Genomic DNA, 23,103 nt, shown 5'->3' on the forward strand with positions numbered 1-23,103 from the left:
GTTACTCAAACACAAGGGATGTCTGCTGGAGCCAATCTGATGGGTGACTATCAGAATATCAGACATGTAACAGCTATGAGAATAAAAAAGTCAAGAACAGAGACTTTGAACATTTCTGTGGCACAAGTAGTTGTTATATTCTTGTTTACTCTTCTGACTTTTGGAAAAGCAATTTATTTTAAAGGGTTACCTGGATCTGTGGCAGACATCAGCGATCCAAAAAATAAACAGTCAGTGAAGTGGAATTCCCATCCTTTTAACTGGCCAATGCGTACCATGGCCTTCACAAACCCATACATTATCAACCTGTCAGAGGAAAGATAAGACAGGCATTCAGGCAGAGTATATAACACTTATGCTTAATTTACAGTATTAAGAAGGTTCTTATTCTCTTCAGCTTCTTTTAAATAAATGTATCATGTGAATACTGAACATAACCTGCTATGACATAAAAATTCTATTTCCTATTCAAACTGTTCAAGTATTGTGTTAAAGCATCCTACACAATTCCAAAGCAAAGACTTTTCTGAATAATTGTCATCTGCTGGTAGCAGAGGACAATGCTTTTAGCTGTTTATTTTTCAAAAAGAAAGATCATGTAAGCTTATGAAGACATTATTAAGACCAATTTGTCTAACGTAGAACACTTACACAAAGGCATTTCTACTATCAGCTCTGTGGCTTTCTCTAATAATTCTAAATGAATGTTTTATTCTATCATCTTTTAAATGTTAGCTGTATTCAAAGTTCCAGATAAAGTCTCCAAACAAGACAGATATTTTAACAACTCGCAATGGCAGTGAGGCAACAGTGTCACACTTCAAAATTCACTACCTCTCTGGTTTCACAGGGAAGGTTAACATTGGTTAATATAACTAGGTAATGCTATCTGAGATTTAACTAGGTAATGCTATATGAGATGTGTAATCTAAAAAGAATCTTGAAATATCTTGAAAAAAGGAATTCACTTGTTGTCAGAATCTGTAGTTTATTTTTTTAATTTTTTGAACATTTTCAATCTGGTTGATAAAAAACCCAATTGCATTCAATACATTTTTCATAAACACAAATTAAGAACTGTGCTCTTCTAACTACAGAATTAAGAAAACTCATTTAAACAGAGCTACATCCATTCACATACTTCACTACATTTTGCCCTCAGCTATACTCTGAAGATGTTTCTGAAGTCACATAAGTACAGAAGATGAGTGACAGATAAAATGCTACTAAACAAACAGCCTGAGAGTTAATTACAAATTGTTTTCACATATTTTACCAAGCTGTAGATTTTCTGAAGTATAGTAACCTTATTACATTAAGAGGGAAGCAGATAGGTCACCACAGAATTTCCCAATGATCCTAAATATTTGTGTATGTATTTACATAAGCTGCCTAGCAAACAGTTAGTCACCAATTGTTCTAAAATAATTCATCCAGCTGTGGGTCTCCTTGATTGCTGAGCTCACTTTCTCTCCATTCCCAAAGAATAATGATTCAAGACCCTGCAGTTAAGTTAGTCTTTTTATCCCCAGCACACACACACCTGCTTTAAGGAGTGAGTCCTTCAAAAACTGCTGCTGTGCTGCTGCTATCCTGATTCGCAATCGTCTCCAAAGTTGAGTGTAATGGAAGTGAATATATGCATGCCTTTTAGAAATCAGTGCCCAAACCTGCTTACGGTTTTGACCAGAGATACTCTTCTGACTCAGTTAAAAATATTTAAAAATATTATGTAAAATCAAGTTTTGACTACCTGGCAAATTTAGTCATGTTAATTCTTTAAATACCCGGCATAGACATCATCCTGGTCTTTAGCACTGTTTCTTATACATTACTAAATATATTCAGTATATTTCAGTATGTATGTACAAAGTTGCAGATGAACTAGACAGAATTGGATTCAGGTCTTTCACTGACATAGGTGGTCTAAGTTTGCCATAAAGTTTAGTAGTACAGTAGAAGACTTACAGAACCTGGTCTTAGTTCACACACCATCCAATTCTTGGCTGCACTGAAAAGGGAAATAAAACTGAAGATTGGACTAAACAATAGTGCTGATTTAATCACTGAGATTAAGATCCAGCAGAGAAAAGAGAACAGCAAACTCAGAATATTATGTTGTGGGTTTTTTTAAATTCATGCACTACTTAATACTTTTTGGTAATGCTAAAAGGGCAAAGGTCCAATTTTTCAAACATAAACCCAACTAAGTGCAAACGTAGATTTGGATTATGTGAGAAACTGCAAGCTTAAATAAACTATGAGGATCTGTACTTGTACCTCCTCCATCTAATACATACAAAAACATGTACAGAAATAATTTCCTATTGTAAATTAATATTTTAAACACACTGATTTATCTTTTCTTTAAAAGCTGTGTATTTTAAATGAAGTTAATAGATTAAAGTGATCATTAATCACCATTTATCAATGATTTCTTACTAGACACAGCCATACAAAATGCAAACCCTCCTTCACTTTAAATAACTTTACAATAACTTGAAAACAGAAGTAATCTCAAAATTTGGTTTCTTATCATCTTCCCCAAACTACACAAAAAGTTAATCTAGAGGCTGTTTTGAAAACTGGAAACCAAAGGGCAGTTCTGAACTGGAGTAAGTTCTCTGATGTTTGTAAAATTAACAGAACCATGGCAGTTTATACCAGCTGAGAGTTTTCTCTCAGGAAAAAAAAAAAATTAAATTCATTGTAATACAGGATATACTCACAATCCACTAAAAAAATGGGAATTTAACTTATTGAATTTCTCTAGATATACACAAGCTCTGTCATGTGTTTAGTATTTTTTAAATTTACCTTTTAAATGAAGTTGCTTTTGTTATCCCATACATATCAGATAATGTTCTCAGTTTCACACAATAGTGTGAATAGATTCTCTAAGAGAGATCCCAATTCCAAATCACAGGAGCTACTCTGCATTTTAAAATGCAGACTGGTGAACTTGAGATAGACTAGTATTCCAGCCTGTAATTTTTTATCCTTCAAAAATGTCACTCTGGCTTTATCATTTTCTTCAGTGACAGAGATTATTTAGGTGACACAGTCTAATATCTAGTCAAATTTAGACAATAAAGCAATATATCTATAAGAAATTTTAATAAAAACTTTTTTTAGAGTACTAATTGATGATGTAGTGCAACTTTTCTACTACATATTGAAAAGTTGGATTGCAGCAGGATACCCGAGCTCCTGACAACAGTGTTATTAAACATCATCCAGTACTGCTCAACACAAGTGCTCTTAATGGGAATCTAGTGGGGAAAGCATACCTCAGTGACAGCAGAACATTAATCTCAAGGAAACACCCTGCACTGATACCCCTATTACTATTATAAACTAGATTTGGAAAAAAATAGTCTTACTGATTTTTAGAGCTGCTGTCATTTCATTTGATATATCTAGGTTATTTTTAGCAAGTTTATACCCAGCAAGTTTCAGCAAATCTGATTGCTGTATTCATCTTTGACAATCCATTTAATATATATGTTAAAAAAATATTAAAATATCTGTTAAAAAGCTGTAAATAAGTCAGTGTCAGTGACTCTGATTTTCCTCCAGAATGTTCCTGTCCCACTGGAATGCACTCCCAAGCCAGCGCTCCCTGTTGACACAGAGTAGGCTATTGACACAAATCAAATTAACATTAGGAGCTCTGAATCTGTTTATAGGATGGTACTTCTATCTTTCTGATCGTGAAACGATTTTTTTTTACTTTTTAATTTTTTACTAATCTAGAATGCTAAAGTTTATTTTTTATTCTTCTAGAATATCAGAACTGAGATCTTCAAGGCTGCATAAAGGAAATAGAAGCTGAGTTACAAATCAGTGTAACCCTAATTTCCAATGTGGCTTTGAAAATCTTAACTTTAAAACACCATAAATTAATTTTATTTCATATACTTTTTTAAATCTTCCTTTTAATCTACATTGTAAGTTCTTTGGGAAAGTGGTTGCCCCTTAAACTTTATCTCTGTGTGCTATGTGATACTTCTCTGATAATAAACTTCATAAAATAATTGCTACTTTCTATATATATATGGATTTTGTGTTTATACTGCAAAGTGCATCATTGAGAATACTGTATTAGCCACTTGAGATAGAGTTCTTCTGTTTACCCAAAATGAAGTAGCAAGTAGTATTTTGTGGAACAAAAAGAATGAGGCACAGATCTATGAAAGGACTTAGATAGGAGACTTCTACTTATGTTGAAAATCTGAATCCTTAGAGCTGGTTCTTTAGAAGCCTTACCACACTTAATTTTCATCCATAAAGCCTCTTACATCCTAACAGGTCTTTCTGGGGGGGCTTGTCCAGCACTATGTAATGCATGTACTGATTGTTTAAAGATCCTTCGGGATTCACAAACTAGGGAATGACCTCTCTGGCCAGTGAGGTCGATTAGAGAGATGCTGAGACCTGGCCCTCACAAAACCCCAAGCTGAATGAAAAAGAGGTGGTTCCAGTTTGCAGTCCGCTTTCACTCAACTCTATTAGAGCAAGACAGGTGAGCCTCAGATTCAAAACCTGCTTCACCTCGTTCCCCTTCATCCTTCCTAGATAAGAGACATCTAGGTTCCCAACGCCTAGGAGCTGCTCCACCTTGCTCATCATTAGCCATTATTCATTAAACTAAACTGTTGGGACGTTCATGAATCTGAAAGTGTGATGAGGTATCCACCTCATCCTGGGTGATGGGAATCTGAGCTAGAGCCTACACTTTGAAGTCTAATTCTTTTCCCCTGTGTTCCTCTAGCTTTGCATAGGTAACTTGAAGCTGTGTGTTGTGCTAGGTGGCAGTGTCCCAAACCATGTCTTTTTTTTGCATCTAGGAACATACGACTGTTCAAGGAGCTACATACAATCAGTCCAGAGCAAAGAGCTGACTTGGGTTTGTCCCGTCTCCTTATCAGCTTCTTACTGTTATGAATAAATATGCAAATCCAGCAATTTATTTCTGTGATCAGAAACATTATTTAGAAAGAGGTGGCAAGTAAATTGATCAGTAAAAAACAGTCACGGAAGACTTCTCAGTTGGACTTGGTGGTGGTTCAGTGCTGCAAATAATATTTGTAAATAACTGATATGGTCATGGATTTGGAACATAAATGAAGTAATACAACAGAAGAATAAAATTCAGATTAGCTTTGCTGCAGAAGAGCTGACATTTTCTACACCCAAATTTATTATTTTTGAAAATGTGGGGAGGAGCTCATGAAGCTAGAGCGAGTGTTTTGCCACTTCAACAGGAAAAGGAAAAAACAGTAATGTAATGAAACACAGGGGAATTAAGAATTCTCCAGATTATGCAAGTCTGGCACTTCAAAAGTGCCTCATCTCTAAAAAATGTTACATACAATGTCATTACACAGCAGAAGAGACACTATATAAATATTTGATTTGCCGAAGTAAGATTAATCTTCTGGGAAACAGCCTTAACTACCATAATTTCCAATTAGACACATAAAATCTCAGTACAACGATGCAAAATAAACTTCAGACTGACAAAAAATCAAAATAAATAATACACTGAGCAACCAGAACAAAAACTCTGCAAGGCTTTAATGATTCTCAGCAGTGGGTTGTCCTCACAATTTTGAAGCTGGACTGAATTAAAGCTTGCCTGTGTGAAAAAAAGGAAGATTCTCCATATGTAAATTGTCCAGGTTTTTTACTACCATAGTTCTGCTGCTACTAACCTTTTATTGCCATGCATTGAGAAAAGGAGTTTGGAAAGCACGTTGTCTGGCTGGGTAATGCTGCAAGTTTCTAGTGAATTTATTTATCAAGCTCCTCTCTAGGAAAGCTACTCTGGGATTGGGACATTCTTGAGCTACCTGCTGTTCAAATGTAGAGGGAAAAAATGAGCCCTCTCCTAAGGACTTTAATAAGTAATTACTACACAAGAAACTATATAAAAGCTTGGGGAAAAGCTTTAGATGCAGCTCAACCAAAGCTTATTTTTTTGCAAGAGTTTCCTTTATCAACAGCTGGTTTTAAGAAGGAATCAAAAAAGAGATAGTGAAATTGCTTTGGGGTTTTTGGGGAATCTCTTGTCAGAAAGTTCTAAATAATAAAGCTTCCAACCAGTATACTGCTAGCAGGAGAGAGATAATTTGTAGTTTTGAAACAAGCAGGCTATGTCTGATGCAGAATAGAATGGGGAGGCTGGAGGAAAGATGCAAAGAAAGAAGATGTTGAGGGAGAGGGACTGGGAGAATGATGTTAACAGAAGCATTATGAATAGCTGTAAATGGAATCAGACCACATCTGTGTAGGAGAAAGATACTGGAGTCACCAGGACAGGAAAGGTGAAAGCCTGGCAAGGGTTTTAGCCATATAGGTGGATGAGAAAGGCCATATAAGAAACGTGTCAGTAAGCAGCATACCTGACATCTAAACACATAACAAAGGGCCTGTACTGTACCTAAATACAGCTGGTAAAAAACTAATCCAAGGTACCAGCATTTCTGAGAATGTAAGACAACATGGTGTCCAAGGGAACTGTTGAGAGGGGCTGTATACACGTGAACAGTGAACAAAGGAGGGGCATGATGACAATGACAAGCAGGCTACCTTTGCATAAAGTAGCTTAGGTACGTGTGAGATGAGACAAATACAACTCGAAATAAATCCTACAAATCTCTCATGGTAAAAAATATGCCCGAATGGGGGGTTTGGTGGGAAAAATACTGCTGAGCTTTGCTTCCTCAAAAATCCTAGCCAAATCTTTGGCTTGCAGAAACTGTCATCACAGCACCTATCCCTCTGCATCAGAGCAAACAGAAAAAATTATGGCAATAAATACATATTGGCAGGTTGGTTTATAAGATGCTGCTTCTTTGATAAGTAACTGCATCCTCACATGCAAGCTATTGGGAAAACCTATCAGTTCTAAAAGAATTGACTCAATTTAAAGCTGTAGGGGACATAATTAGAATGCAACAGAAACTGCTAAATGCTGTGCACAATACACATACTATATCTTCAATACAGACAGCCCCATCTGCCTGATGATTTTATCAGCAGTCGTATTTTCTTCAGCTTTGCTATTCATTGCATAACCACTGCTGAATCACACTGCTAAGGGTCTTTATTGTGTTAAAGGTTTAAAAAGCATGATTCCAGATTTAAAGTGTTTGTGCAGTTACGCTATGTAGCATGAACAAGACTTGTAATTTAAATCTTTCTTGCCAAATATGTTTTCTAATCTGCAGAGAATTTTCCATCTCATATTCTAACTCCCTGAAGAATCTTACTCTATCTAGACATGATTATCTTGTAGCCTGGAGCCAGTTGAACATAGCTACAGATCGTAATCGCGCAAGCAAAAGATGAAAAAAACCTGAGTAGCTTTTCTTTCTTTTCACAAGGAATAGCAATATTAATAGTCCAACAATAGGAAAAGTAGATAATTTTATTCTTGCATGTGTATGAAGTAACACAGTGATTGAGCGATCAGTATCACAACAGTAAAAGTCACTAGAATTTAAAATGTGTGCTGTAAAACATAAATAGTACAGCTGAAAATGAAATACTCATTCCTTTATTCTGATCTTTGTATTTCTACCATGCCAATATATTCCTGTAACTTTTTGTATACAGTGGAATGCTGTACATCAAATGTTTTGGCTACAGTAATTCATTATTTCAAAGTGCTCTATGTAATGTTATAGTCTTCTTTTTGTCATCTTTTAAATCACTAGAAAGGGGATTATTATGGGTTTTTCTTTAATAAATCATTTGCTAACTAATCAAAGCAAAAGGAAACCCTCAGTGAAGTGTCTCAGGTAACAATAAACCAATAATAAATTTACCTTAAGTTATTCTGTATAAATCGCAAAAGAAGAAAACCCCTTTGGCTATAGAAATAACTGGAAGAACAGAAAAGAAACTGACTTTACAAATCTGCTGCATACCCTAGTTACCTGAGGCACAGCGACTATTCAACAGCTGAGTATAAGAACTATACACTTAGCTTTAGCACCTATAGATCTGACAACAGTTCCAAGTAAGCACAGCTGTGCTCCTGGCAGGACATTAGGTGATGAAAGAAGTGCTTTTTCTTAGCATTTCCCAATGACCAATGGAAGAGATCTACCACCAAGATTTTTTAGTAGCCACAGATTATTTTCTGTTTGCTTCTTAAATCAGAAGTTTTGATGGGAGGCCTAACAGGGAGGAACACACCTTGAACCTCAGAGATAAGATACATGTGGGTATGAGTAAAAGAGGCTGCATTTCAGTAACCACGGTACTGCAGGTAGCTTAGGTCTTTAGGTATTCCTGTGGTATTGAACTTTTGGGAAAGTAATGGTGGTTCAAAGTTATTTAAACAATCAAGCAAACATACTGAATGTGGATGAAAAAAAAAATAAATTATCCAGCCCAGGTTTCTATATCAGTCAATTTGTGGGTCACTGGTAACAGAAAAAGAGAGCTGACACAGGCTTCAAAATATTTATCTTAGGTTCTACAACCCATCTTTCTCGGTGCAGGACCTAAGCAAGAGACTGTCCTTACGCTGAAACTGGGGAAGATCAATGGAAACACATACAAACATACCCAGTCATGGGTGTCAGCAGCGTGCCTGTATGCAAGGCAGTAGCAGGGGCCTGTGCTCACCTGCCAACTCTGCATCACTGAAAGCAAGCTCAGAGGTTGCTGTGTTTGCTATCTCTGCGCCCTTTGCTGTATCTCTACCCACCTGCAAGGCTGACATGCCCCAGGAAGCCCAGTCCTTCGGCTTTAGGAAAGACCAGCCACATTTGTGTTTGATTTCTTTAGGACTGGTTTGAAGGAGACTATGCAGAATGCCTGAGTGGTTGGAAAGCCTGAACGTCTCAGCCTTTGCTTACTTAAAAACAGCCTCCTATGGAGTTGTGCTCAAGAAAGTAAAGAATTGCTACCTGTCAGCATGAATTATAGTTTGGTTAGTCTTCTGTAGTACATTTGACCATAGAAAATATCTATTGAGATATAAAGATGCTTTTCTTTAAAATTGAAAAAAACCATTTTGCCCAGGTTCAAAATGTCAAGGTGCAATTGTAGATTTTGCTAAGTAATGCTAACAATGTAGCAAAAGAAAGTGAGTGGAAAAAAAGGGAGTAAGATGTAGACCTATGTGAGCTGAATATTTAGTTAAGGTCACCAAATGTAGCTGGAAACTGTCAATAAATGGCATTTCATGTTTGTTTTTTTTTAAAGCAAACATCTTTTTTCAGACTGACTTTTAAATAGCCCTTACTGTACCACAGTTTTACATTTTGCACCAAAGGCATACAAACCAATTCACAACCACACAATATCATTTAATGCATGTTTAATATTCCTCTAATGAGTATAACACAGCTTCAGGATCCCTGCATTCCCAAGCTCTGCTTAAATCAGAGCCATTATGCAGTATATATATAAAACCTTGAACCTTTTTGCAAAGAAAAAGCTACACTCGATCTTTGAGTGATGACTAAAATCTCATAATTACTTGGGCAAATGAGCCATGAAACACAGTCAGCTCTACTGTGCCCAAATCTTAGTTCCCCTGAATATTTTATTGTACCACAAAGATTTAAACATTGCATCAAGACTTACTTTACTCAGTATTCTTAATTGGGAGAACCTCCAATAGATAATGAATAATTGACAATCTTACACACATATTTTGAGACAGATATCCTTATGGCAGTAAAAATAAAATCTAAAAAAATCAGACAGAGATATAAGATTTTCCAGATAAAATAATGGTAAATTATTTTAGAAATGCCTAAATCACCATTGTACAGAAGGTGGTGGAATTCTAAGTAAAATATTAGCACCATTAAGAGACTTCCATATGAAAAGAGAAGGACTGAAAATACCTAGTTTACAGAGGGAAAATAAGACTGACAGTATTACCTATAGGAATTAAAAACATTGGAACTAAATGCCAACAATCCTGAGTTCCTGGATTACACAACTGTTGTCACATACTGAACTAAAACATGAAGTCAGTCAGGGTGTCAGTTAAATCAGATTCAATAATTGATTGACTAATTGATTCAGTCAGCAATGAATTCAGTTCACCAATGAGTTATTTCAATCATTATAATTATTGTAGCAATCATAACTTGCAAGGTTCCTTCTTTACCTATAAGATGTCAATATGCTGAAAAATTTAGTCTGGTGAAAACATTCAAGAGTTTTGTAAGTTCAAACCAACCTGTTACAGCCAATTATTAAATTGTCTTCTACAAAAGAAGCTCCTTTCTAGCTCTCAGCTAAGTGGGTGCTTTGTATTCTGAAATACGAAAACCCCTAATCCCATCTCATTATCAATATAAATGTCTGACTTTGTTAGAGACTCTGCTAAATCCATGGCTTTAACAACATCTGATAGCATTAAGTATCGCAGATTAGCTACAGACCAAGAACAAAAGTTTGTATCTTTTTTTTTCACCTTTGAATCTTCAAAAGTGCTGACCTTTAATATCATTGAGCATCACCTCATTATTATATTGACAGAGGGATAACCGAGGATCATTTTGTCTTTTCAACCTCAAGAACATTCCCTGTGTCAAAAAAACTTTTATATGAGTTTTCTTCAGAACTCCATGTAACAGCAAAATTCTACTTTCAGAAATAGGTTTCAGGACGGTTGAGAATGTTAGTATCAAAGACCTGTCTAGGTAAAGTCGTCCAGCCTCATGGACCTGTATCCTGGTTTGGCTGGGACAGAGTTAATTTTCTTCTTACTAGCTGGGACGATGCTGTGTGTTTTGGATGTATTATGAGAATAATGTTGATAACACACTTATGTTTTTAATTGTTGCTAAATAGTGTTTACATTAAGTCAAGGACTTCTTAGCTTCTCAGGTCCTGCCAGCAAGAAGGCTGGAGGGGCATAGGAAATTGGGAGGGGACACAGCTGGGACAGCTGACCCCAGCTGACCACAGGGATATTCCAGACCATAGGATGTCACGCTTAGCGTATGAAATGGGGGAAGAAGAAGGAAAGGGAAGAATGTTTGGAGTTATGGCATTTGTCGTCCCAAGTCAGTTATACATGATGGAGCCCTGCTTCCCTGGCAATGGCTGAGCACCTGCCTGCCAATGGGAAGTGGTGAGTGAATTCTTTGGTTTGCTTTGCTTGGGTGTGAGGCTTTTGCTTTAGCTATTGGACTGTCTTTGTCTCAGCCCACAAGTTTTCTCACTTTTACTCTTCTGATTCTCTTCCCCATCACACCGCGAGAGGAGTGAGCGAGCAGCTGTGTGGGGCTTAGCTGCCGGCTGGCGTTAAACCATGGCAACCTGAATGGTTAAAATGAAAAAAAAAAAAAAAAGTTTGATTCAGCAGAAATTCAGAAGAAAAGTATTTTGTGTGAAGAAAGTGAGAACCAATAACGTTTTGAACTTCTTCTCCAAGTACAAAAACATAGCTAGGTACTAGCCTGCTGTCAGTCTATGTGGAAAACAGACTCATGCTTCTGGTTAGTATTCATGCTGAACTAATTCATGAATAATTCAGATATTCTCTGAATTTCAGAATGAACCCCCTTCCCCAAGATTCTGAAACAGTAATATTTTTAAATATTAATTTAAATTACATTTAAATACAGTGTAAATACTATATTGTAGAGATAAAAAATGAAAATATTTTCATGTAATATTTCCCATCAAAATACATAAACCCCATGATCTTATTTGCAAGGACCCGTTATAGTAAGTTTTTACTGGAGCACCTTATGTTCCCTTTAAATGAGCTTGTATTACCATTAAAAGATAATTACGTTCAGTTTGTGATTTCAGAATAATGTAAATTAGATTAGAGAATAACCTGCTGTAAAATGGGGCATGAAATGAACTACAGAGAAACATGTTTGAAACCATTTTAGCATTTTTATTGTATTAGCTCAATCTAATAGTGATACAAGTGCTCAAGAACAATGAAAACAGAAATTTATACCCATACCATAAGTGGAGATTATCAAGCTGGACATTTAATTTATAGTGCAGTTTAGAAATGCAAGATATATTGTTTGATGAAGCAGTTGAAAGGGTTTAGGACAGATAAGGACTTTGCTAAGGCTTTAAGTGTTTTCCGGTATCTACTCAGGCTTGGTTCAACCTCCCATAGAAATAAGGGACCTTGAAGAATATCAGCCCCGAGTTTCATGTTTCTTAGTTATGATTACCTCTTGGGATGTGATTCATTCTTGTACCAGATTTTCTTCCTTAGTAATTTAAATCCAAAAATTACACCTCTGAAAGTCTGAGAATCTCTTTAAGTGTGTAGACAGGAAAAGAAAGCCACCCAACTTTTAACATTGTTTGGCATTTTTTGTTTTAAGCAGTATCCTTGCTATAGGAAACAAGAATAGAGGAAATTACAAGATTTTTTTTGTCCAGGCTAGCTCCTGTTTCCAGGGGTATAAGAGTATTAATGCATAATGATGTTCATTGGTCAAGTGAAAACTGTGAGGTTTTTTTTCTTGGAAAAAAAATTAAAAAATTAACTGAATGACAGGCATACAGATAGATCTAATGTGACACGAAACTAGTGTGATAAACTTTCAGAAAGAGGAACCTTCTAGGTCAGTAAATAATTTCTCAGGGTGAAAGTATCCATCCTGATATGATTCAGAGTGAGTCAGCAGGACATGAGCTAAAAATTCTGATTTAACTTGTGGCAAACATGTTATCTTCTGCTTATACTGCTATACTTAATTGGTGTGCTGGATAGAAATGTTCTTTTAATACAGTAAATATAGCAGCAGAGTCCCAAAGAAGCCCACTATTTTGCTACTGTACTTCTACTTTAAAACACTCTTATTTAACAGGTTTGTGGCTTCTGAAGTTGTAATAATAAAAAAATTTATAAGCTTCGGTGTCTTATAAAGAAGCTGACTCTGCAGTTATGAGTCTTAGTGTTATGAGAGTTCTATCATCCCCAACCTCATTATGTTATTGTATCATACAGTTTACATTGTTCAGTAGGTACACACATATTTTAATCAGATCCTTCAAACAGTAATGTTGGTTCTGCTTCATAGAACACAGCTGTTTCTTCATTGTAGTTTTGTTATTTTTTATATCAAAATGTATCAAATATGCATCTGTTAAGACAGTTCTTTAATTATGGCTAAATATGATAATGACAATATTGTGCTGAAGATTTGGCCTTTTTCTCTCTGATGCCATAAAATTCCTAAAGAGAGCTTAGTTAGCTACCATACTGGAGGAGCACTGGGAATGGGAGAAGAGTGAATACTGGGCAACTAGATGGAAATAAGATGACTTGTGTTTCTGCATTCACTGTCCATTCCAGTCCCTGCTCCTCAGGGAGTGGTTTATGCCAGTGACTGGCCTGAAGGAAGGTCCCAAAAACTTCTGCCAGATTGGTTGCCAAAAATGTCTACCTTCAGCCTCAAGAGGACTTCAAATTAATTTGCTCCAGCCTTTTCCCAGACAATCCCTTGGGGCAAAGACTAACAATAACCAAAAGCATTAGGCACCTTAGGCAACTGCTCTTTGTGGAGAGTGTGAAGGATGGGATTAGAGAAGTCACTCCCTAATCCTCTACTGCAATTGACAAGTTCAGGGTAATGAATGACAATGCAAATGCAAACGTCCACGCTACCAAGGATATACTAGCTATTCAGAGGGCATGCTGCTTTTTGTCAGATATGGACCGTGCCAGAGTGATCTGTAGACTTCTGCCTTATCCCTTTCCAGGAATATGAGAATATTAATTCACAACGATGTTCATTGGTCAAGTGAAATGTGGAGTAACTGCATGAGTAACTGGATTTACATTGTTACTGAGCATGACTGTCGGTCCCTGACACCACCCTGAACATGTTTTGTATATTTTATTGATCTTTGAGTATTTAAAGAGCTTGGAGAAGAGTCCCCTTTTCTTTGCTAGGCATGAACAATTCTGCCAGATGAATCGTATAAACATTTGACTATCAGTAAACCAAATCCATGTGATACAATGCTTTAGAAGCTACAGAGTTTGCTAACATAAATTAACTGATAGTAAAAAGGAGGAAAGTAAACTCAACTTCCCCTGTAAGAACAAACTGATTATTTTATTGCAAGTTACACTTTTTGGTTTTGTTGTTTTTCACCAAGTCTATGACAACTGGTTGAACGACTTCTTCCCTTTACATGGTATATTAGAGCTCCTTCAGTTGAACCAAGGGCTGTCAAGGAGCAAGCAGAGCTGAGACTTAGAAATAATGAATGATCTGTCCTCACTTCTAGTATGTCCATGGCTCACACAAGCAGTCTGCCAGTCTGCCAGTTCTGTGCTGTTCCAGCCACCTCCTTTTCCTATAGGGATCTTTAACCTGGCCAGGTTACAACACTTTTGTGCTGGGTGATGGAAACAAAGAGGCCGTGTCAAACCCAAAACTGCATTCTAAGCTTAAACTGACCTTAAATGTCCAGGTTTGTGAAGGCAGAATGACATAGCGTTTGGTAGAAAAGCAGGTGCAACTTACTGAGATTCAGGATGAATTTTTAAATATGTGTCAGTTATGTTTGCATCATAATGTAGCAGTCTTATAACAGCGTTTATTACTCCAATAGAGCATGTAGAACAGAGAATGAGAAATAAAGCCTACAATCAAAACTGTAGGGAAAGTCTGGGTGGAAAGTATGCAATGTAATTATTATGGCTAAAGCTAGTAAGGACATTGGGGCAAATTCCTGCAAAAATGTGCAATGGGGTCTTTATACATGCATTGTTCCAAGTTCTACAGTTCTTATAGAAGCACAGTTACCCTTGCACGTTATGCTGAGCAGTATTCTATTAGAGGTGAAAGAATACTTACTGAACCACTGACACTGCTATATTACATTTCATACACACCAGCATTGTCTTCAAAAATTCTCACCACAGCCCACTACTGATGTGGGCCAGGATATAGATGGAGTTAAGTGGCTATGTAGTAATGCACTGCAATCAGACACAGATTTGACAAGAGGCTGGAAAATATTTTTCCAGCAATAGAACTGATTAGACATTCACAGCTAGAGCTGAAGCACTGTAGAAATGCAAATAGATTTGTTCTCTATAATGGCAGCAATTACTGCTTTGCTTCATCCTATAGATGGATCAAAGCAGACAGAAAAGGACTGACATTTCTGCACACTAGAATTGCTCCTTCATTATTTCCATGCTCCCAGGTTTTTATTGGACAAAGTACCCAAGAATGCACTACAGAGTAGCCTTTTAGGGATGGAATAATGAGCTGTATGGTCTAATAGCTCTTTTCTTGCTCTAATTTCTGTGCCTCTATGATCTACTCCTTCATTTCATCACTTCAAAGATCAGAGAAAGATTATATTCCTAAATGAGCAGGACAGGAGAACATTCTCTTCTTAGCAGGACACTGATATAAATTAATTGATATTATATCACTGAGAATTGCCTACTATGAACTATGGTAAATTTTGGGTTTGATATTATATAGCAGCTCTAGCCAAATTTTTATAACTTCCCCTGTGTTTGATGGTGCCAATGCCAGCTGGCTCCAAGACCGACCCGCTGCTGGCCAAGCCCAAGCCCAAGCCCATCAGTGATGGTGGGTGGTGTCCCTGGGACAATGTATTTAAGAAAGGGGAAAAAAGCCTGCACAACTGCAGCCAGAGAGAGGAGTGAGAATACGAGGGAGAAACAGCTCTGCAGACCCCGAGGTCAGGGCAGAAGGAGGCAGGAGGGGCTCCAGGCACCAGAGCAGAGATTCCCCTGCAGCCCATGGTGAAGACCATGGTGAGGCAGGCTGTGCCCTCAGCCCATGGGGGTTAACCGTGGAGCAACATCCACCTGCAGGCCACAGAGGACCCCATGCTGGAGCAGGGGCATGCCCAAAGGAAGCTGTGACTCCATGGGCAGCCCATACTGGAGCAGGGTCCTGGCAGGACCTGCGGCCCCATGGAGAGAGAAGCCCAGGCAGGAGCAGGTTTTCTGGCGTGACTTGTGGCCCCACAGGGGACCCAGGCTGGAGCAGTCTGTTCCTGAAGGACGGCATCCCATGGCAGGGACCCATGCTGGGGCACTTTGTGAGGAACTGCAGCCCATGGGAAGGACTCATGTTGGAGAAGTTAATGGAGGACTGTCTCCTGTGGGAGGGACCCACGCTGGAGCAGGGGAAGAGTGTGAGGAGCCTCCCCCTGAGGGGGAAGGGGCAGCAGAAACAACGTGTGATGGACTGACAGCAACCCCCATTCCTCATCTCCCTGCACCACTGCAGGGGAGGGGGGAGAGAAATTGGGAGTAAAGTTAAGCCTGATAAGAAGGGAGGGGTGGGGGGAAGCTGTTTTTAAGATTTGAGGTTGTGTTTCTCATTATCCTACTCTGATTTGGTTGGTAATAAATTAAACTAACTTCCCCAAGCGGAGCCTGTTTTGCCCATGAGGGTGATGGGTGGGTGATCGCTCCCTGTCCTGATCTCGACCCACCAGCCCATCATAGAATTTTCTCTCCCCTGTCCAGCTGTGGAGGGCAGTGACAGAGTGGCTTTGGTGGCACCTGGCATCCTGCCCACCACAGACACAGTTTTACAGAGTATCTATTTAGAATTCACTGTAAGCGGTAAATCACAGAAATCTATTTTATTTTATTTTTCATCTCTTATGGACAGTTGATTACTCAAAATGCTTGCCAGTAGCAGTTTGTACCATAGGTTGACCACAGTTTGTGAGATACTGTTCATATCTCATCAGAGAAGTCTTTCTTGAATCAGGTCAGGCCTCTACACATGGGGAAATTTTTTGATACTACTCACAAAAGCAAAATGTGCGTCAGAAATAAGTGAACATTAATTGCTTTAGGCTGCCTGTTGGTATCGCTCCAAGCAATGAAGTTAGTAAGTATTTCTGGAATTCTTGACAAAACTTTAAAAATTGGCCTTAGGACCTCTTCTTCCTTCAGTTTGGAGTTCATGTTATGTTAACTACATATTATACTTTTTGTCTTACATTTCAGTTTTTCATACACATGCACACAGCCTTCTTTTTTTCATAGCGATTTCTCCTGTAAAATAATTCCTGGCCTATGTTTTGGAGCATTGAAAGGGTTAGAGACATTACAGAAGTACTCACACTCACCAAACACCTACTGAAGCCACCAGATGTTTGGGCTGTATAAGGAAATAATGATGACAATGTTTTTTCTAGTAACTGAACATACAGTAAAAACCAAACAGAACATTAGAGACAGACAGAAGAGTGCAGCAGAGCTGTCTGCAGTTAAGCAATAGCACTAGCAACAAGAGATCAGGGAATAAATCTTGATCCCACATGATAGAGGAGGAAGCCTCAAGATAGGAAAGGGATGCCAGATGCCAGCTGAGGCACAGGGTGCCGGGGAGCTGCGGAGCCACCTGTGAGCTGGGCTGTGCCACCCTCTGCTGCCCACTGCCCGCCCCGGCAGCACTCAGTCATTTACCGAGTTCAAGTCTTATTTGAAGCAAATTGTGTTTTCTGGGGCACCTAACTACAAAAGTGGGTATCACTCTCTTCCAGCGGCCTTTTACTTTGCAAAGCGTTGCCTGAGCGTCATTCTGGGTACAAACCCAGAAAGGCAGCTGCACTAAGTATAAATTTGGTACATTTTGTTTGCCACGTCTTTTTCAAATACTTCAGCTGACTGCAGTCGGGATGAGACACAGCATCAAAAGGACAGGCAGGATTCTGCACCAAAGCTTCTGGCCCAGAAGCCAATCTATCGCTACCATGCAGCACATGACTTTGACCTGGCCTAAGGAGTCCCCTAGGTTGGATTGTTCCCAGTTTTCCTGCTCTTCCCCAGCCTGTTGCAGCTTGAGCCTGAAGAATACCTGAGCCTAGTTTGTCCTAGAAAGACTGTTTGTACCTGCTTTTGATGATTGAAAATATTTTCAATCTCAAATTAATTTTAGTGAGCGTTAGAACTTCTAAAGGATAAAACACAGATCTAGGAGCTCCATTTACATTCACTGACGCTTGAATATGTTCAGTGGCATAGAAAGCAGAACTGCCTGCAACACCTTGCCAGGAGAAAAAGCACAGATGAAAGGAGGAATCAGGGCACTAAGGATTTTACATTTCCATTGCACTTTGATGTTCAGTTCTCACTCCCCTCCCTACCCGAAGCAAGCTAACACCACCCTGTGTGACTACATGCTTCTAAATGGTGGATTCTGCCTCCAGGCACTCTCCTCCTAGTCTTCCTTGCTACATTTGAAAGATCATCTGCCTCCCCAGCATCTGTTCATGAGTGATGACGATCAATGCTAAAGGAAGAGAAAGGGCATCCCAATGGCAATTTTATCAACTGGAATTCATGCACGAGGCTTTCAAAACGGCCTAGCAAACGGAAATTAAGAATCGGTTAGACTATAATGGTCAACTAGATCAAAGAAGTGAGAGAAAGAGAGGAAAGTAACTCGGACAACTTTTTAGAGGCAGAAAGCCCTGCAGAAAAGGAAGTATGAAGGCACAAGTATCTCAGCACAGCATCTTGGCACTGCACTGTTCCACATTCCCTTGAGACCAGGGCTTATATGGTATCACTATGGAAAGAAGAGAGCATTCAAGCAGGGATATTGGCTGAATAACACAGCAGTGCTTCCATCCCCAACATGTTACAAAAACACCAAAAGATAAATAATAAGTCCTCAGACAAGATTTTTGTGGAATGATGTAGTTTGTATTCTTTGGATTGTTGAGCTTTGAGTTTGCAGTTGGATCATGTTTTCCAGTTTTTCTTCATAATGAGGCATTAAAAATAATTCAGGGTGAGGTTTTTGAACAACAAGAACATCCCCAAGTGTGGCATTTTAATTAAAGTATCAAAGATAATAAGGTTTGCCAATAAAACCAGATTTGATAACACAGAGGTGTGGCACACCTCTGAAATGTGTTGCCTGGCTTCAGCCATCTGTCCTGGCTGTTACCAAAGGTTTTTGTCCTTGTGACACAATGGGCTTAGTTGTTGTTGAAAAGAGATACATAGGCAGAGTTTGAATAATTAATTCTTTCAAAGCAGAAGCCACCCAGAGGCCAGTACCTAATGAACAGATGAAGAACATAGAGGAGAAATAGTTCCGAACAGTGCAGCTATAGATGCCTCGTTTATAGCCCGTGACAAGCTAACCTCATGGTTGTTAAAGGGATTATAGAGGACTGTATGAAAACTTTATTTGTAAAATGTTTGTGGTGATTGGTAAAAACATGAGGTATGAAATGTTACAAAGAAAAAAAAAGGGGGGAATTGTAGAGGAATGAAGCTGTGTTGATTATCATTGATAATATACAGCTGTGGGGTCTTCAGGGGCGGCGGGTTGGCTGATGTAGACAGGGTGCAGCTGTGGCTGGTTCTGTGAAGGGGTTGGGCAGCCGAGGAAGAAGGAGAGAGATGAAGAAGCAAGAGAAGAGAGAGCAGGTCCTGGATGAGGTGGGATGAGGAGAAGGCAGCAGAGGGACAGGTATGAGGAGTGTGTTGGTATGAGGTGGTAAAAGACCTTGTTGCAGCTTGATAGTTTGGAGGCTGCTGCGACACATGGTGTGGCATTTTTTTTCTCCTCAGCGGAGGAGCCCTTTGCTGAGGCTCTTTAATCAGGGGTAATATTATCCAAGAAGCTTTGTGGAATTGTTTGTCCTTCATAAAGCTTTATTGGGCAATTACTGGGAAATGTGTTAAAACTGCTTCCAATGTGCTCTACTGATGTGGAAGCAGCCTGGCTGGATTCTCCACAGCTTTCCCAGGTCAACCTAAGGAAAGAACAGCCTGGTTTAAATAATCTGTGAGAAAAAATGGAATTTGTCCTTATTGAACGTTTTTACCTTTACAACCTAATGGTTGTTTGTCTCTCCCGTGCACTGAAAGCCTATGAACTGACAATTCACCCAGAGAATGAGGGTGAATACTCTGAAGGAATGAAGTCTGAATAGCTTATGAACCTTAGGTGACTATTGCCTGGTGTTCTGTTAGGCTGTGTTTTCTCCTGGCCAGACCCTAACAGGCATAGACATGTATTTAAGCACTACAGATTTTACTAACAGGCACCTGTTCTCAGAGTAAACACTGAAACCAAAGGTACCCTTCCTTCACCACAAGCTTTGATCACCAGTTGATGACACCCTCCTTACCGCTCTAATAGCACAAATAACAGGTTTGCTATCCTGGCTATGTTATTCATTTTTTTTTTTTTTTTTTTTTTTTTAATCCTTGCTCAATCACTCCACCAGCAGGGGAAAAGTCTTGCTGCCAGCTTAGCTCCTAGACACAGTTAAGAGGTAATAATACTTCTTCAGCACATGCACCACATATACTTCCATCCAGGCTGGGGTGTGAAGGACACATGAAAGAGCACTTGTGGACACTTATGGCAGACAATTCCTAATTATATAAAATTCTTTTATTAGTGGAGTACATGAACAGGACCACCTACTACCTGTCTGATAATAACTGGTATTGCCCTGTAATGTTAATGCATTGCAGCTCAGTATGTCATTGATAGGTTAATCTATTCTTTCATTTAAAAAAATATAAAAGTAATTCTTGTTGTATATAAGATGCATATAGAACATCCACACCACCAAAGAGACAGTTTTGCAGGAAGAGGAAGTTACTTTATGTGTCTCGGCCCACTGGGAAAATATGACAAGATTTATGTGCTTACAATTATCATTACCTCTTAATTTTTGGCAGATTTAAGTACTACCTTCTCTTCCACTTTATTTTTAAGTGAGTTGTGTGCTCGTGAATGTGCCGGTTTGATAGCCCCAAAGACACAGAGCATCTGTTTGCCTATAAAGGAAATATATTTACAACATTCACTTCCACAAACTGCTCCCGAAAGAGCGCTTCAGTCACACACTTGAGGGGCTAACAAGAGGATCAGTAATGTAAAACCCCCGTCATCTTGCCAAGATTACTAATGAGGCTGCAATTTGCCAGCAAGAGGTTGCAACTGTAATGGGTTTTGCAGCCTATTCCCTTTACTAGAAGGGCACTGTAGCAACTAGTTCAGGCTTCTGACTTGCTTCCAGTGCTGCAAGTGTTCCCGTAACTAATGGAATTTTGTTAGCATGTCCTTAAAATCATTGTGTCCTGATTCCCGTAACTAAGTCCATGCTTAAAAAGAAGTGAAAAAAACTAAGTGAAAACATTTTAAAATTGGGGTGATTATTAACGACCTGACATTTAGGCATCATGGACAGCAGTTTTAGCTAGATGAGCCCCTCCTACCCATGACATCTCTAGTTTTCTAATAGCAGTTCCTCGCTATTGTTTCATGGCTGTGTTATTCAGAACCCTCGGGTAGGTCAGCGTTGGAAGAGTGACGTGTCAAGGGCGATGCTTGTTTGGTAGCTTGTAGTACAGCCTTACAACCCATGCTCAAACTTGGAGAAAAGAGAAGCGAGTGTCCTGGCTCCCGCAGGCTTTGGGAGCTGTTCCCGTCAGGCAGTGAGCGGGAAAGCTGGCACGGGCGCTTCTCCTCTGGAACGGGCACGCTGCCCCAGACAGGCCCACCATGTGCATAGGTGCCACCAGCCTGGAGAAGAGCTCTCAACAGAAACCAGGCACTTGAAAAAAAGTTTTGTTTGAGATAAAATGAGATTTTCTTTCCCTCCTTAACATTTTCCTTCGATCATCTAAAAACTAACACAGAATCTGCCTTTAGACCAGCTTGGCATTTCTCCGACCCGCTTTCCCCGCTCAGCCGTGTACAGGAGCTCACGGGGAGCGCCGGGGAAAGCCGGGCTGGGAGGCCTGCCCGGGCCTCTCCCGCATCCTGCTGCCTGCGCCCCGGGACGCGGGGGCGTCCAGGCGGCGCTGCGAGGCTCCTCCCGGCCCTGGGAACCGGCGCCCCGCCACAGGGGCGCGGCGACCCGCGACGGGCCCGGCGGGAGCAGGGGGCGGCTGGCCCCGCGTTCCCTGCGGGCCGCCCCCAGCAGAACGGCGCGTCCGGCAGCCGCTCTCCGCCCTCGCACCCTCCCGGCGGGGCGCGGAGCGGGGCCTGGCCGGCACTGGCGGAGCGCGGCCGCCACCTGCTGGCCGCTGCCGAGCCCTGCCGCCCCGCCGCCCCGCCCCGCGGGCCCGGTGTGCCGCTGTGAGACTTGTGAGCAAACACTCCCCGGGCGGCCCGGCCCTGCCCTGCACGAAGTGTGCGTTATTTTCTTGTTTTCTCACTGCAGCACTGGATGCTATCGTTAAATACTTCTGTTTGCTGTTTCTGTCATTGTCTATTTGTATTTTAAGTAGTTAAGGCGTGTTTTTCCTCCTCCTCTCTGATGCATATGGAAAGAAACGCCCATGACCTGTATCGTTAACAGAGAAAAGAGCTCACACACAGCCCCGCAAACACCCCGCAAAGCTGAGCAGCGACATGGCACCGTTCAGCCCTGGCGCTGAAGGCCTGACTCTGGCTCAGACACACACGTTCCCTCTGGCTGCAGCAGAGGGAAGATGCCAAAATGGGATCGTGCTTTGGCCAGGGAACCAGATCCTGAATCACCCAGCCACCTCTGTACGGCACCCGGCCCTGGCAGGGCGCTCCGATGCTGGCCTCACCGAGGCTGTTCTCTCTTCCATGGTACATGAATTTTTCAGCCACCTGAATGGTGATGGCAAAACACTGCTGTTGAGATGCTCCCAGTCACACAGCAAGTGGCGTGCCACAGCCTGGCGACGGGCAGGGCATGGGGCTGCGGAGTTGTCTCCCAACAGTCACATCCCTTAACTTATCAGCAAGTGCATTTTTCCAAACCTAAAGTGAGAGCCATATTCTGCTTCCTAGAAATCAAGCCAAAATTACAAGGTATTTGAATACTAGATGAGGACGTCTATGTAGTAGACAGGTTAGACAGGTAATGATGTCATGCTGTAGCATAAATTGTGGATTTCTGGGTGGGCCAGATAAGATAGCACTGATAGGATGATTATTGAAAGCTTAAATCTTAAAACTTAAAAGATAAATTAAGTTGCTCACCAAGGAAGAACTTGTGTGTAGAAAACCCACCCACCCTCCTGCTGGGTTCAAAAAGTAATGAACACTGGTTTGAAATCTCACTGGCACTTGGTTACTAATGCTATTCCTCAGACACGGATAC

The 23,103-nt window shown here is 40.1% G+C and overlaps 1 protein-coding gene across 3 annotated transcripts in view; it reads right to left on the reverse strand.

Moving 5' to 3' along the window:
• The window catches only part of SLC9A9 (solute carrier family 9 member A9), a 211,426-nt gene that overhangs the window by 163,807 nt on the left and 24,516 nt on the right, over window positions 1–23,103 (reverse strand). For all 3 annotated transcript variants that reach the window (XM_037406813.1, XM_037406812.1, XM_037406814.1), the window contains exon 5: window positions 191–306. In XM_037406813.1, coding sequence (XP_037262710.1) covers window positions 191–306 — 116 coding nt within the window. The remainder of the gene's footprint in view (window positions 1–190; window positions 307–23,103) is intronic.

Source organism: Falco rusticolus, chromosome 13 (assembly GCF_015220075.1).
Source record: "Falco rusticolus isolate bFalRus1 chromosome 13, bFalRus1.pri, whole genome shotgun sequence".
NCBI lineage: Eukaryota > Metazoa > Chordata > Aves > Falconiformes > Falconidae > Falco > Falco rusticolus.